Source organism: Bufo gargarizans, chromosome 10 (genome assembly GCF_014858855.1).
Source record: "Bufo gargarizans isolate SCDJY-AF-19 chromosome 10, ASM1485885v1, whole genome shotgun sequence".
NCBI classification, from domain to species: Eukaryota; Metazoa; Chordata; class Amphibia; order Anura; family Bufonidae; genus Bufo; species Bufo gargarizans.
In genome coordinates, this window is record NC_058089.1 from 121,241,898 (window position 1) to 121,259,193 (window position 17,296).

General features: G+C 42.0%; 1 protein-coding gene across 1 annotated transcript in view; it reads right to left on the bottom strand.

Moving 5' to 3' along the window:
* LOC122920119 (polycystic kidney disease protein 1-like 2) overlaps positions 1-14,433 on the bottom strand; it is a 35,032-nt gene extending 20,599 nt beyond the window's left edge. Inside the window, exons 1-8 of the mRNA XM_044269329.1 lie at positions 14,202-14,433; positions 12,700-12,816; positions 12,543-12,604; positions 8,901-8,958; positions 8,748-8,809; positions 6,604-6,771; positions 3,843-3,958; positions 3,480-3,603 (exon numbers count right to left, since the gene is read on the bottom strand). Of these exons, the coding sequence (XP_044125264.1) occupies positions 3,480-3,603; positions 3,843-3,958; positions 6,604-6,771; positions 8,748-8,809; positions 8,901-8,958; positions 12,543-12,604; positions 12,700-12,816; positions 14,202-14,433 (939 nt within the window). The remainder of the gene's footprint in view (positions 1-3,479; positions 3,604-3,842; positions 3,959-6,603; positions 6,772-8,747; positions 8,810-8,900; positions 8,959-12,542; positions 12,605-12,699; positions 12,817-14,201) is intronic.
* Positions 14,434-17,296: the final 2,863 nt, after the last annotated feature.

Below are 17,296 nucleotides of genomic sequence, written 5' to 3' on the forward strand. Positions count from 1 at the left end.
AATTTGTTGCAAAAGTCCATTTATTTCAGTAATGTAAATTAAAAGTAATTGCATTCATGCAGCTTAAAATTAGAATTTTGTAAAAAAGGTTCAATATTCTAGGCTCAAAGTGTCACACTCTAGTCAGCTAATTAATCCATACCCCCTGAGCAAAGGGGACCTCAAAATTGAGACTTTGGGGTTTCATAAGCTGTAAGCCATAATCATCCAAATTATAACAAATAAAGGCTTGAAATATCTCGCTTTGCATGTAATGAGTCTCATATGTTAGTTTCACCTTTTAAGTTGCATTACTGAAATAAATGAACTTTGCGCGATATTCGAATTTTTCGAGTTTCACCTATATATGAAGCTGTTTGGTGATGTCAATGGTTGTAGTACAACAGACTTACAGCACCAGAGATAAATCCAGGTTAAAATAATCAAGACTTTCTTTTTTAATCAGATCATTTTTATTAATAGCTTTTGATATATACCATTAAAGTACCTTTTATACAGTCAAGTACAAATTGTGTCTACGTATTGTTTTCATATGATTACAAAGAATAAGCTTCCTTCAGACATTGTAAACAGATAAAAATATATTATAGCAGTACCCTAAGAGCCTATAGCATCTCCCAAAGAGCCTGAACACCCTCCGCCCTCCCCCACTCTTCAGCATTGACTGACCATTTGAGAATTAAGGGTACTTTCACACTTGCGTTGTTCGATTCCGGCAGGCAGTTCCGTTGCCTGAACTGACTGATCAGGCAAACTGTATGCAAAAGCATGTCATTTTTTCTAACTGATCAGGCATTTTTCAGACTGATCAGGATCCTGATCAGTCTGAAAAATGCATTGCAACACCGGATCTGTTTTTCCGGTGTCATCAGGCAAAACGGATCCGGTATTTATTTTTTTCTCATTTTTAAAGGTCTGCGCATGCGCAGACCGGAAGGACAGATCCGGCATTCCGGTATTTTGAATGCCCGATCCGGCACTAATACATTCCTATGGAAAAAAATGCCGGATCCGGCATTCAGGCAAGTCTTCAGTTTTTTCCGCTGGAGATAAAATCGTAGCATGGGGATAAAACTGATCAGTTCTTTTCCGGTATAGAGCCCCTAGGACGGAACTCTATGCCAGAAAAGAAAAACGCTAATGTGAAAGTAACCTAACCAATATTGCTCAGCCATCAATTCCAGAGCTTTTCAAATTTATGAGGACAACCCCGTTTCAAAAAAAACATTTTCTCATACATCAGCTTCGTGTTTACTTTATTTCTGAACTCTTCCAACCCCGGGGGACATGCTTGAATCCAAAGTTTCCTGGCTACATATAATAGCCTTCCTACTGCTATCCTATCTGTCTTATCCTCTCCAATCTCAGTCGTATATCCCAAGATACATATTTTAGGCTCCCGAGGGACTCGTATTAAGAAGGCTCTGTGAATTAGTTCAATTACACCCGGCCAAAAACTATCCAGTCTTGGGCACTGCCACAGCATGTGTAATAAATCTGCTGGTTCCATCTGACATCTTGGACATTTTGCATCTGCTCTAATACCTATACGATGTAAAAACACTGGGGTTTTGTAAACCCCATAAATGATAAATAATTGCGATAATTTCCCACTTTCACTCAGTAACACTTTTGGTATGGCCTCTAGGATGTCTTCCCATTGTTCTTTGGGTAGCTCACCTACATCTTTCTCCCACCCTGTCATTCTGGATAATGGGTGCGACTCCAGGAATTTATCTAAGAGCATTTGATAAATTGTGGATATTTGTCCCTTTTTATCTCCTCTCCTGACCATTAACTGTAAGGTGGCATCTATGCGGATCACAATACTACTTTTTTTATCCATAGCATTAAAAGCATGTCTTATTTGCAATTATTGATAGAAGCTACCTCTTGGTAGACTATAGATCTCCTGTAGGTTAGTAAATCTGGTCACTCCTTTGTTTTGCCAAGTATGGAAGCCCTTCAAAAGGGAGAATTTCAGGAAGCATGTGGTTATTCCATAAGGGAGTAAACTCTGTGACTCCGATAACTCCTCTCAATTGTTTAGACTTTTCCCATACTTTCCTCCTCAGCTGCACAAGTGGATTACGTTCATCCACTAATGGTATTGCAGGCCCCTCTAGCACCCACAGGAGCTCCCTCCCACCCATTTTATGGCGTAATATTTGGCCAGCCATGTCAGTTGTGACCGAATCTATCCAACCCCTGAAGTGTTGACATTGTGCCGCCAAGTAATATATCCAGGGATTGGGCAGTGCCAGACCACCCGCTGATTTTGCATGCTGTAAAGTTTCTAGGGTGACCTCCCCTTCATACCCGTTCCCTGAAAATGGAGTTGATTTTCCGGAACCTATCTAGTGATAACCATTACTGCTTATATTAAGGGTATGGTCACAGAAATCCATGGAAAATTCTGCATCAAAATCCACACGGGTTACATGCAGATTGTGCTGTGAATTTACCATGGATTTCAACCTCATACCGTGGAAGGGTAAAATTCACTGTGAAAATCTGTGATATAAAATAAGCATGCTGAGGATATTAAAGTCTACTACATATTAATTTTCCACTACATGTGGGTGATGCTTTTAAATGTGCAGATCCACAACAAATCTGTCATGTCTGAACTCACTCACAGACCAGACATTCAGCAGTCTAGGTGACAGATCCTACATGGGTTGATTCAAGATGAAAATGCTCTTTAATCTATATAATAAATCACTTCAAGAAATATTTTGCAGCTTGATGAAATCTGTAAATCTTAAAGATATCAGAGAGCGTTAACTAAGGATAGTTCCACGTTAGAGCTAAAGCAATCCGACAGGCTCCTCCAGCAGAGTAACAGCCTGCCGTAGTTCTCTGGATCAGGCATAGCCGGATAGTGCTGCTTGTCTGCCGGACCTCATAGACTATAATGAGAGCAGTTGGGAATCCGGCCATCCACGACACAAATGCTGGGATTCGAGCTGCACGCAACTGTTTTTTTCCACCTGGATTGTGACATTTATGTAGGAGCCCCACCAATTCCCATTATAGTCAATGGGCTACAGAGGTGAGATACCTGTTGCTCCAACAGCTATTACCCGTCTCCATACACGTGCAGCTGTACTCGGCCAAGTGTACATGTGTTCTGAATGTAAAGAGGTATAAGCTGCAGCCAGGCAACAGTTTGTCTCTCCAAAAACAAAATGGATCGGGCATTCTGAAATCCAACAGCCTGACCTTTATCTCCTCCAACTTCTGCCACCAGGAGAGGCCACTAGACATATCACATGGTCAGTCGGTCCTGAGAAAATTGGCAGGTTCAGCTCATATACATTCACTGTATTTAGCCAGTCTTTGCATTTGCATTTCCTGAGCTCAGGAACCACATGGGCAAAAACAAACTACGCTCTCTAAGGCCAAGGAGACATGTAAATAAGGAGGACCTCTTCAGAAACAGAGAATAACATTACTTCAAGAAAGAATGTTCTTACCTGAACCTTAACAGATTGGAGAGACTGAAGCACCGAACCCAATGCAGCTTGAGATGGGAATACTACTTTTGTCACTGGATTAGTACAGGACAGGGCATATTTATTGATCTCTGATGTATTCACACTGGGGAAAACAACAGGCTAAAGTTAATTTAATTTAAGTTTAAAGCACAGCCAAAGTGATAAATGTTGATAAATCAGACATCTGACAATCCAGTCATTCCAAAAATCCACTATAATAAGGACATAATAAGATTAGATAATTACCATTAAAAGTAATAATATACCTCTGTCTGCTTTTCAATACGCCAAAATGGCCCTCTGATGCTAATATTCATGAATAGAGGCTGTACCAGGACTAACCTCTTCAGATGTACTGAGAACATTGGTGTCTGCAATGACAGCTCCCGACTTAGATTCGACGACATAGCCAGTTGATCATCCAAAACTCCAAGAGAAAAGTTTATCATGGACTGTCTCTGTAAATACAAGAACAAAAAGGTCAGTAACGAGGTGTTAATGTAAAAAATATCTTTGTACCATGTTAGCCAGTAAATATAAAATGAGATACCTTTTAATGCTTTTAATGGCTAAAGATGATGATAAAATACCAAGCTTTCCAAACTACTCAGGCATGGTATAACAGTATCTGAAGATTATATATATATATATATATATACAGGGGTCGAGTGGAGGAGGAACGCATGGGAACGCCGTTCCTGCACTTTTTTCATGGCAGGAACGCCGTTCCCTTTCAGCCTCAAGCCAGGAGAACACGGCTGAATCAGATTCACAGGGGGAGACGGAGCGCACTGTGCAGGGCAGGTTAAGGGAGGAGGGGCGGCTTCAGTTGAGAGGAAGCTGTCTGTGCGGTGCCGCTGCCTGCGACTCCTCTCATGGCGCCCCGCCCCCTAATGACATCATCTCCTTCACTACGAGATCATTTAGAATGTCTTTTAGAAAAGTTTGTCCTGGGATTCGAACTCACGACCTCTACAAATCAGAGGAAGGCATTTACCCTCACAGCCATGAAAGCTGTCTAGGTAGTTGCTTAAAAAAAAAAAAATATAAGACTTCTACTTATACCTAGTGTACTGATACCTAGTGTACAACCATACACATGACAGCTGCCCACTGTGTATGGATGTAGCAGAGCTGGGTGTGTTGGGGCAGCTGTCATGTGTATGGTTGTACACTAGGTATCAGTACACTAGGTATAAGTAGAAGTCTTAGTTTTTTTTTTTTTTAAGCAACTACCTCAACAGCTTTTATGGCTGTGAGGGTAAATGCCTTGCCTGTAATGTGTAGAGGTCATGAGTTCAAATCCCAGGACAAACTTTTCTAAAAGTTTTTTTTTTTTTTTTTTCTGATACTTCTACTGATACCTAGTGTACAACCATACACATGACAGCTGCCCCAACACACCCAGCTCTGCTACATCCATACACAGTGGGCAAAGTTACCTACAGTAGAAGTCTTATATTTTTTTTTTTTTTAAGTAACAAGCTAGACAGCTTTCATAGCTGTGAGGGCATATGCCTTGCTTCTGCTGTGTAGAGGTCATGAGATCGAATCCCAGGACAAACTTTTCTAAAAGTGTTATTTTTTTTATTTATTTTTTAGTCCGCAGCGACACAAATTACAGCATGCTAGATTTTCTGTGCTTTTTTATTTTTTGGAGGGGGGGGGGGGGGTTGCAGTGGATCTTGGGTGAGTTCCCACACTTTTTTTCCCAGGACTTGACCCCTGTATATATATATTTTGTGGGGACTTGCTCTGGTACACAGGATTAGCAGACGCAGTATAGAGGCAACAACAAGTTCTTTGGATCAAACAGTTCAGTGTTTTATTCACAAGCAGTCATATATTCAAACAAAAAGTCACCTTGCGGTGTTGGTGGTAATTCAAAGAGTCCTTGCTCATAGCAGCACCAACCTGTTTTGACACCAAACAGGTAGCAGGCCTTCATCCAGACACTCCCAGATCCCAACACAGAGACATGGCTTCTGAACCCAGCTGCCTATTTAAGGACAGCCAGGTGCTGCCAAAACCCGGACCAGCATTTAAAATCCAGTCCGGTCTTTGACCTCACCTGGCTGTAAATCAGGGAGGAAAATACCTGTTTTCCCAGAACAAACCTCTTACTGTGTCACAATATATATATATAAAAAAAAAAAGTAAGGTACAATAGCAGCACACACAATTACCAGGTGGAACAAATCCTTGATATGGATTCAGGACAAAAATCCTCAAGTTAATATAAAAAGGTAACAAGGCAGCACTCCGCACTTGTAAGTGAAAAACTGATCCTTTTATTACACCATATGCAACGTTTCAGCTCATCTCATTGGAGCCTTTGTCAAGCAGTCTGCTTGACAAAGGATCCAATGAGATGAGATGAGCTGAAACGTTGCATATGGTGTAATAAAAGGATCCGTTTTTCACTTACAAGTCCGGAGTGCTGCCTTGTTAACTTTTTCTATATTTACACACACACACCAGTTCAATTTCTGCACGGAAAACATCCCAAAAGTGTACATAAAATTTGTTTAATCTCATAAACTTTGCTGGTACTGTACTAAATTGCAATTTTTCTGCACAGGAATCCACAAGGAAAAAACACACGTATTCCGCTACGAGAGTAGGTGGCCTAAAATAAATTTTCAATTCTCAGAGGGACAGGAGAGTCTGGGAGTACAAGCCCATCACAACCCTTGACACACTCAGGTCAGGAATTTTGTGCAACATGGATTTATGTCCTTCTACATCTCTTCAGGAACGTGTCCCCCAGATCTCTTGGGTTCATCACATTCATGGACTAGACGTTCACATTGCTCATCTGTTAGGGTACCTCCACATGGTATAGATTTGTGTGCAGAAAATATACAAGAAATCTACACCAAAACCGCAAAAAAAAATAATTTTATTTGTGCGAATTTGATGTATATTTTCTGTAGATCTCACCCTTTCACTGAAAAGGGTGAATTCTGCACAAGAATAATGCAACTATTGCAATTGTTAGCAAGCCCCAGTAATTTTCCTCAGGATGAAACAAACTTATCGGTAAGAAATTGAAAGAAAAAGGAAGAGAACATGGTATATTATGGATATAATTATTATCTACCTCTGATACACTCCAGGAGATTTCAGAACAGGATGACAGTAAAGACTGTAAGACACTGTTGATGCCATAGTTCACAATGTTGTTGAGATTTGAAAGTAAAGTCGAGGAAGCTATATCTTGAGACTGCATCGAGTCACTTAGCTGTTTCAGCAGTGAAAGTGTCTCTACCTGTGGACCGATAAAAACACCATCAGATATGACCCTGTTCAGCAATAAAAATGCGGCATCATCGCATATCTGGGACTCGCAATCTCATTTCCCTATCTCTGACCTAGGCTTGGGCCAAATAACCTATTAGTATATTTCTGGTGTGTGTGTGTGGGGGGGGGGGGGGGGGGGGGACTGTACCCAGAGGAAAAACAAGCAAATCCACTGAGAACATGCAAATTCCATGCAGATGCTGCATTTGGTCAGATTTATATCCAGTACTGGAAAGCAACAGACAGTTTGGCTGTGCCCGGCAGCGCAGTTTAGTTCATTCATGTGAATGGAGCTTAGTGCTGTTGAGCTGCTGTACCAGGCACAGCCAACCACGTACTGACTGTATAAGTGTATATATATATATATATATATATATATATATATATATACGCATGAGGATGACTCTGAATGGTCAATGAAGGTTCTGCATTGCCTTCATTTAGCTAAACATATATTGATGGTCTATACTAAAGGTGGGTTCACACGGCCCGATGGAACAGGCGACCCTAGTAGTTAAGTGCTGCACAGATTTTCGCTGCAGAATTCCCCCTTTGCAACTGCATAGGGTGAAATCTGCTTTAAATTTGCAGCTCAATCCAAAGCGGATATGCAGTGGAATATGCAGCGGTCATCACTTAAAACTTCTAGAAGACCCCTTAACTAATTTACATAAATAGCAATAACATATTATAACATTATTATCCTAATAGCTTCCTTTAGGCATGGTAGTGTTCTGATCGGTGGGGTGAATTTATATTACATTCCTCCCCTGTAGTCTATCAGCAGACTGTAAGAAACAGCTGTACTGGCAAACACAATAAATCTCAGGTCACGGATGGTTCGCCATTTTATTCAGCTAAATAAAGACCTGACAAATCACTGGCATATCAAATACCCAACAATCTTTGTATAAAGCTGTAGTATAGCATGCTTTATTGGTGAACAGATATAACGAATTGGCAATGGACACTATATAAGGGTTAAATGTAGACATAATCATGTCACCAGTTGAGTTTTATTTGGCTCCTCTTCGTCTTGCATCATAGAGTTGAGATGTATGAGAGTTTCCTGCATTGTGAGAATATAAAAATCACTGTATACCAGCATTAAAAATGTAAACTATTTCATAAATGCAACACAAATATTAATGTACATATTTGTAAGCATATCTAACGATAATATAACCTCATGGAAAAGATATACAACCTCAGCTGCATTAGCAACAATATTAATGGTCTCACGCGTTTCTGAGTATACAAGCTTCTGATTCAGGAAGCACTCTGCCCTTTGATGATGGCAGTGGTTTCCTTCACTTGGGTTAGAGATTAAATTTGTTGGTTCCCCCCATTGGTCCCACTAGCCAACTCCTAGCTATGTCATTAAAAATGGGGCTAAAAGTCCACTATTAAAGAAACCAGTATCAAATCCCCTTCACAGCTTGCTTAGGGCCGCTATCACACATAAGTTTTTGTTGCCATTTTTATGCACTTTTGCCTTATTAGTGGCATTTTTGCAGACTTTTTAGCAGTTAAAACACCAGTTCCAAATCATAGCAGAAGGTCTATGGGAAACATGTTTATGCTAATGTTGTTTATACATTAGGTTCCATTTTTTGCTTTTTTTTTTTTTTTTTTTTTTAAGTGCAGCATGCAGTAACCCTGGTTTTTATTTCCACTATAGGGAAAAATGCAGTTCACATAAATGCAGGCCACAAAAACAGCAGCAAAAAACGCAGGTGCCCTAAATAAATCATGAGCATATTCTAGTGGTTTTTTTTACTAGTAAAATCCATGTGTAAGGACCCCAACAGCTACAACTGTAAGACGTTTTTGCTGGAAAATAAAACTGAAAAAGATGTGGGGATTCTAAGGCATTAATACTCTGAATAACAAAGATCATGCATAAAGGAAAAAGCTCACACAGCAGTAATGTGTGGTACATACGGTTATGTTGTTTCCTGCAGTAGTCTTGGTATTAGAAAGTTGTAGCGCCATGTCCAGAAGATCTAAAAGAATGAAACAGACAATTCACATAGGGACACTGGGAGAAAACAGGTCTGTAGGTAACATACAGTAAGTCACAGAGAACAGTCTTACCAGGGACATCCTCACTAGACTCCACTGATCGTTTTCTCCTTCTGGCAAAGATCTGACTCTGTGATAAGCAGGAAAGAGAGAAACCCATTTTACACATGTAACATATTACATCTGTTCTTACTTTCCTAGTCCAGTTGTATTTCCCACACCTACTGTATGTCTAGTTTGGGAGATATAGATCTAAACCAGGAAAGTGCCTTGTAGAGTGCTACAGAATTTCTCAGTGATGTTAGGGGTTGTCCAGGTTGCAGTGTATTAGTTATAGATATAAGGTATACGGGGGTAGATTTATCATCAGTGTAATTTTTCAAGTCAGTTTGCAGGAGTCTGCGTTGCAGCAATCTTTTCTAATCTAAAGGCCCCTATATGACATCCAATAGCTGTCCTGTTAAACGATTGTTCCTCCAACAGCTATCTCTCCCGACTCCCCATACACATACATGTGCAGCTTGGCCGAACTGTGTAATCAATGGAATGAGGGGAGAAAACTACTGCCAGACACTTCTACTGCGGCGTATTTCCCGGGAGAACAAAAGGATCAGGAGAAAATATAAATTTCACTAAACTAATCCTCCAGCAGCTTTGGGCCTTCTCTACCTATTGCACCGGTCCTCCACCACCAAAGGGAGTGACTTGGGAGACATTCCCTCATCCTTCAGGGAATGAAAATAGGTAAGTATGCGAGCATGCTTCAAGATGCCCCCCGCCTTTTACCAGCCAGTTCAATCTTTGCACCACCGGCCCCAGCAAGCCCAGGGACAGGGTCGGGAGGGAGGCGCTGTATATTAACTTTCTGTAGTGTCTCCTACCTTTCTCCGTCACACGTGACCTCCAGTTCCACCATCTTGCACCAGCATTCCCCAGCCCTGACTGGCTCCGGTCAGCTTCCATCCTGGTGACTCCTCAGAGGGCAACATTACTACAGGCCCTGGCTTTGCTCCCTGCTAGGCCGTGGTGATCTGCTTAGCGTTTTGGCGCCTCCTAGGCCTGTCCCCTGCTGGAGAACCCCACCACCGCATTCCTTCCAGCTGGCCTCGCTTCGCCCCGGTTTTCAGGCCTCCTAGGCCGCACCTCCCAGGCTGTTTTGGGGGACAGGACCTGTGTTTCCTGGGCGCAAAATTCTTGCGCCTATATTCTCCCCTCCTCTAGGTGCAGGCTGAGCTCCACACCCACTCCTCAGACTATCTAGGCCCATTACTTGCAACCTAATCCCCCCATGTTTAGCCCTTCCTTCCTCTGTACTTAAGAAGGCTGGGATGTAGAGTTCCAATAAATGAAAAATTAACTCTTGGCGTTATCCGATTCTGTTCCGGACAGGCTCCCTGCGCCCACCTTCCCCGTCATGAGTGGCAGGTACTGCCAGCAAGAACCATACTGGCAGAACCCCTCCTCTTTTTCCAGTATGTGCATTGGTGCACAGGTGGAGTATTTACAGAGACCAATTGCACTACCCGGCGCTTAATGCGGTAGCTATTATAGTTTATCCGCACTTCCTTCATCAACAGGCCCCCCTCCTTCTGCACTGGATACCATACATCCTGCCGCATTTCCCTCCATCCATAGGTGGAATAATTGCCCTACCACTTGATTCTGTAAGTTCTGTCACATTACCCTCCTTCCAAAGGTGGAGTGATTGCCCTACCACTGGTTACCGTATGTCCTGTCGCATGGTCACAGGTCGAGTAACTGCATTACCACCTCCTATTGAATGTCCTGTTGCATTGCTCCTTTTCACAGGCGGCGTACTTGTACTGACACTGGATACAGTACATTATATTGCATTACTCCCTTCCGGTGACGGAGTACTTGCACTACTTTTGTTGTCACCGATAATAGTTTATTCGTTGCTAAGGCGCAACTCCCTATCAACGTCTTGGCGCTCCAGATGATTCTTCTAGCTCTCAGGCACTGCACTCGGCTGTTGATAGGATGCCCAGTCAGGATTCAACCGTGGTGTCCTTCCTAAATAACCAAAGTGGAACTCGCAGCCAAGCGGAGCAGAAGAGAAACCAAAGATTTTCAAGTGGGCGAGGAAGACAATTCCAACTCTGTCAGCAGTCCGCATCCCGGCGGTGGACAACTGGACAGCGGGCCTAACACGTGGACCCCAGAGAATTGTCCTACATCCTGATGTTTTCGACAAAGGCTGCAACAAATGGGAGACACCGGACGTCGACCCCATGGCAACTAGGTTGAACAACACAGTGCCACACTTCTTGACCCGATCCCAGACCCCTGAGCATTACCACCAATGCCCTGGTGGTTTCCCGATGTAGGTTCATATTCTGGTACATATTTCCCCCTTGCCACTGTTCCTCAGGGTCCTTAAAAAAGTCACAGCAGAGGGCATCCCAGAAATCGTCCTCATTCTGGATTAGCCCAGAAGATCGTTCCACACGGTTCTGGTGGCTCTGCTAGCAGACGTCCCATGGTGACTACCCTCGAGGGAAGATCTCCTCTCCCAAGGTCAGTGCTTCCATCAACATTCAGACACGCTTTGTTTGACGGCGTGGTGGTTGGAACCACCATTTTACAGGATTGCATTTTTTTTCAGACCCAGCGATCCGAACACTGCTAGGAGATAGGAAGCAGACTTCCTCCAAGATATGCTATCCTGCATGGAGAGCTTTCTTATGAGGGTGGGAGAGTAACCACGTTTATTCTTTTAGTTTTTCCATTCCTCACTTTCTCACCTTTCTTCAGGAAGGCTTGATCTGGGGTCCACTCTAAGCTCACTCAAAGGCCAGTTATTGTCCATTTCCATTTTCTTTAACTCTGCTTGGCTTACATCTTGGCAGTATGTAAATCTACCCAGGGAGTTACCTATCTGGTGCCCCTATGCTGTCAGCCTACCCCTCCTTGTGACCTCACTTTAGTTCTGGACTCTCTGCTGCTGCCCACCTTTGAACCCCTCAGGGAGATTCCTCATAGCCTTGTCTACTGGTAAGTCGCCTTTCTTGTGGCCATAACATCCATATGGTGAGTGTCTGAGCTCGTGGCGTTCTCAACTAGGCCTCCTTTTCTGATTCTGCAGCAAGACAAGGTCGTCGTCCTGAGACAAATTCTCTCCTTTCTGCCAAAGGTGGTCTCCTCGTTCCATCTGAACGAGGAGACAGTCCACTCTTCTGTCTACCCCCAGGAGGAAGCACTTCACACCTTGGGTGTGGTCAGTGCACTCAAAATCTATCTGGATAGGATGGCGTCCTTTCACAAGTTGGACCTTCTCTTTGTGGTCACTGAACGCAAGTAAGCCAAAAAAACATATTTTGTGACTTTTGGGTTAAAATCGACCCTTCGGTTAACCATAACAATTTGCTGTGTGAATTGCTGCCATGGATCATCCCATTCCCAATTTCCTCTTCTTGTATGTAAAATGGCCACAAGATTACCTCTGTGTGCTTGAGAAATCCCCCACCTCTGCTCTCAGATGGACCGGCACTGATTATGTCAGCACTGTGTCCATCATGTATATTTCCCCTGACGATCCCTTGCCCCGAGAGCAGCAGGAAAACATTCAGCATATTAAAAAAAAACGCTGTGAAATTCAATGCTTTTTTTTAATGCATATACTGCCAAACAATGTGGATTGAAAATCCACAGTCAATTGATTTTGTGAATATGTACATACAGTCGCACACTTACATGGCTTTCTACTGTAGACCACGTGAACTCTTGATGTGTCTCCATGTTGCAGCTTGACTCTTCTGCAAAAAAGAGAGCAGTGATGACAACCTAACCTAAACAGGAGTGTCCAAAACACGTATCAGAAATGTGTTAATGTCATCATTGCTTATTTTACCTGTCTGGCAGATGAAGCTATTTTGTTGCAGACATGACGCAAACTGTATCTCTGCATTTTGTGTTAAAACTCGACATAGTTTCTGCTTCAAAGTGTCTCTAGGTTTGGAAATGTTCACTGTTGAGGAAAACACAAACTTGGTTACGACCATTTGACATGTCTGTGGATAGGGGATAACTTTAACCAACAAGAATACCCCTTTAATAACAATGGTGCTCTGTAAGAAATATAGATATTTTTAACAACTTCAACCCATTACTGCAGGAATGCTCCATTCACTTCTATGGGGCTTCTAACAACAGCCAAGCAGGTGTGCATATCGGGAGTTGTAGTTTCACAGCAGGTGGCGTGTCAAAGGTTGCTTACATGCCGTGCACAAGATAAGATTAATTTATGTTTTGGACACCCTTTCCTCTCTTTAGACATGGGGGAATGGCTTAAAGAAAAGGGGGTGTGGCTTAATGTAAAGACACAACTTACCGTAAATGAGCCACTTTGTGCCAAAATTTGATTGCAAAATTGGTGTAAAATAAGACGACCCGGAAGTGGCATAATGTAGACAAAAAGGGGGAGATTTATCAAAACTGGTGTAAAGTAGAACTGGCTTAGTGGCTTAGTTGCCCATAGCGACCAATCAGATTTCACCTTTCATTTTGCAAAGAGGTTCTAAAAATAAAAGTTGGAATCTGATTGTCGCTATAGGCAACTAAGCCATTTTTACTTTACCCCAGTTTTGATAAATCTTTCACAAAGTGGCTGGTGTTAGTTAGAGACATTTGGTCCATCTAGTCTACTTCTATACGGTATTACTGGACGTGCCACCATACGTTATGCATCTTTCTGGCACTGTATTGTCAGAATACCTCTGTAATATGGTATATAATGGAGCAGAGAAAAATGTATTTCTTGTAGATTCACAAATTAAAAATTATATATCTGTACCTCACAAATCCGTAATAAAGCCATGTGTATGAGGTCTTACAGTCATTTATGATATATTGCCATAATATGCATATAAAAATCTAATTTGAATGGGATCTGACCACTGGGACCTTCCCCGATCCTGTATCTCAAGTTCACTGGAGCAAACTGTAAGCTGAAATCCCATTAAGAAGTCACTTATGACATAAAATCCCAAAGGCATCGGCCACAGGACAACTTTCAATCATATGTTGTGGTGGAAATTTTGCAAAAGTTGCAAGGTGGCTTATGCCTTCCTTCCCTTAGGGACCAGGTGAAGTCATAAGGTTACTGAAAGTCAAGAATCCTTAGCCCCAATGACTATGATTAAATAGCTCCTTTAGAGCTCCTACACACATATCGCAGGTTATTGCTTGAGTTTTTCTGTACTTTTAGTGCCGTTTTTAGCACCTGTGGTTTTTTTTTGCAGTACAAACACCAGCTGTCAGATATTAGCTGCAGTGAAATATTAAAGGTATTATCTGACTTTAAACTTTTTTTATCAGACCATTTAGTGGCCAGACTTGCGGTGGGGTTCATACTGACATGGTCCCGGCTGCTGGGTTCCAGCTTCATCACACCACGGCCGTCCTCCGCAGCTTCTGGATCTCTAGGGATCAACATCCTGTCGACCGAGGTCACGTAACCGCTGCAGCTAATCACCATAACATGCCGCAGGTCACTATTGCGGCCAATGATGGCTGCAGTGGTCACGTGCGGCCCCGTCAAAATTATGTTGATTCCCAATGACTCGGGACCTGCAGAGGCAGCCATTGAGTACCAGGTCAGTATGAAACCCACCACAGGTGCAGCCACTCTAAATGGGCGAGATAAAAAATTGACTGCATGTGGATTTTTCTCTCCAAATTGAAGTGAATGGAGAAAAGCTGGTCAGGAAAAGTAAAATAAATTGATATGATACGGATTTTAAAATCCGCCCCGCAAGTCAAAATCTACATGGAAAAACCTGCATCATGTACATGAGAATTTCAAACTCTCATAGAATACAATGTGCATGACCTACGGTGCGGATTTTCTGCATGCAAATCTGCGCAGAAAATCTGAATGCAATCCTCATCGTGTGCATTTACGATGCCCAAAAACATATCAAACGAATGCCCAAAAAATGTCATGTCACGTGAAAACCCCATGTCTTTTTCTAACAGTTTTTAAGCACGTTAAAAACACCAAACCAATTTTGTGTTTCATGCCCTGATGAAGCTTTGGGTCAAACTCGTGTCAGGGCGCGGGGTCTTCCTAGTCGGTACCCTATTACTTCATGTATTACTATGTATTATGGATGCTTGTTTCACTAGCATTCTCATATGTACTGCACTTGCACTATATATTATTGAGCTGCTAATGTGACTTTTTGGGCTCATGTGCAGTAAATATACACAGAATTATTGATTCCATCCGGGGTTTTCTCTGTATTATCTATGTATGTCATATATCACTGCTGTTTATTTAACTGGATGGTATTTTAAATTATTGAATAAAGTTTATAATATTTATAATCCCGGTGCCATTCTTTAACTTTGGGTTTTCTTATGTAAGTGGGCATGGTGCACGGGTGGCGATTGGATGTTGTGTTGCCCTATTATTTATAGGTGTATAATCTATGGCTACCTCTGCCAACAATTTCTCCGTTTTTCATAGAAATGTGAGGGGAATGAATGAAGCCCTGTACAATGGTTTTCTGGAAGTATCAAACATAGGGGCACATCATTTTTGACTTTACCCTTCTCACAACACTTTTGAAAAGTGGTAGGAAATGGCTTCTTTTTCAAAAAGTAGTAAAAAAAATAAAAATATGCCAAAATCTCACTCTAGTAGGGGGTGGCATAACTGGATTAAAGGGTTCCAGTTGTCACAAGTTATCCCCTGTCCACAGAATAGGGGATAATTATAAGACTGGGATAACTATAAGATCGCGCTCGGCCGCTCCATTAATTTCCATGGGAGTTCTGGAGATAGCCGAGTACATCGCTCATCTATCTCCGGAACTCCCATAGTAATGAATAGAGTGGCCATGCACATGTATGACCGTCCGTTCCATTCTTTTCAGGGGGCCTGCAGGGGCCCACATTCTCATGATTGGTGGGGGTCCCTACAGTAGGATCTAATAATTATCCCGTATTCTGTGGATAGGGGATAACTTGTAACAACCAGAATACCCCTTTAACATCTCTAGACAATAATGTTTTTTTTAGGTGCGCCAAATTTATCGACATATCTTAAATTTAGAACAAATCATGGCAAAGCAGACTCAAGAAAAACAGATTTAAAAAAATTCCCCTCATGATAAATCTCAATAGTTCATGAATTAACCTGTAATAGGAGTTGGCTCTCCATAGGATTTAAATCACTATAATACATATATACATAATAAAGCTTGATCTTCTCACCTGGAGCACCATGTTCGACCCACCAACCGGATGACTGATTTATCTGCTGTGCCAGAGACACCAAGATGTCATCAGATACATTGGCAAGGTACCCGCTGCAGGCTAGACAGGACCTTTGTGCACCCCAAAAATGCTTCCTCTGCTCCACAAACCGAAAACAGGAACCTGAAAATGGAAATCCAGATCCAGGGCATCTTAAGGCACTACCCAGCTGATAGAATAATAAAAGTATACAGAAATGAGAGAAATACTGGAGTATAGTCATCCTAATCCAGACTACAGGACTCCCACAGAGAAAAGATGAACAGGAAGTCAGGTACCAAAAAATGTGATGTATTTATGAAAATGAGGCAATCAGGACAGACCAAGTAGAGGGAGGAGGCATAGTTTCACTCATTCCCACACCTCATCCAAATCCTGATGGATGTTTTATTACTTGATGGCTCATAAACAAGATGGATGAATTGTATGAAAACATTTTGTAGGAGTCTCTTCCCTTTAATTAGTCATGTTACATAAAAGTGATCAGTAGACGTCCGAGTCCTCTATAAGACCAGGAACCAGCTCGGAAGTTTCTGTATCTTCCATTCATTGTAGTGAATGAGCCAGCAAGAGTGGCTGCTGCTCTGCTGGGAACATTCACCTGGACCCCTTAGTTTTTAGAGGTTATTCCATGGGTCAGAATGATCAGACTTTTGTAGGCATATCAGGACGTATCTCACATGGAAATGGTTCAAATGGATGCCATGTGTATAACTGATGCTCAGAATCCGTTTTAATTTTTCTTCTTTTACAGGATCTGTTTTCTTACTTTATTTTTCTGACGAATCAGAAGAACGGAAAAATGGATGACCACTAATGAAACAAGATGTTTGAGATCTTGCTTCTGAATGTTTTTTTTACTGTTTAATATGGTACATTGTTTTATGATTGATACCCATTTGTAGGCTACTCTTGGAGCAGATGAGCTCTGACATATTGTAATACATGCCGTTTCCTTGCTCTGAATTATTATTTTTTGTCAATAAAGGTCTATCTGTACCCACGTGCTATGCCAGGTTTAGCTCCTGCCTGTGCCTGCTTCGCTAAGCTTAGAGTCCTGCATGTCAGCTTTTAGTGTAGCGAAATAAATGAATCTTTAGGTAATGTTCCGGAGGGAAGATATATACTGTATGACCATGTCCCAGTATCTATCAACCTGTGCTCACAGTCTAATCCCATACCACAGA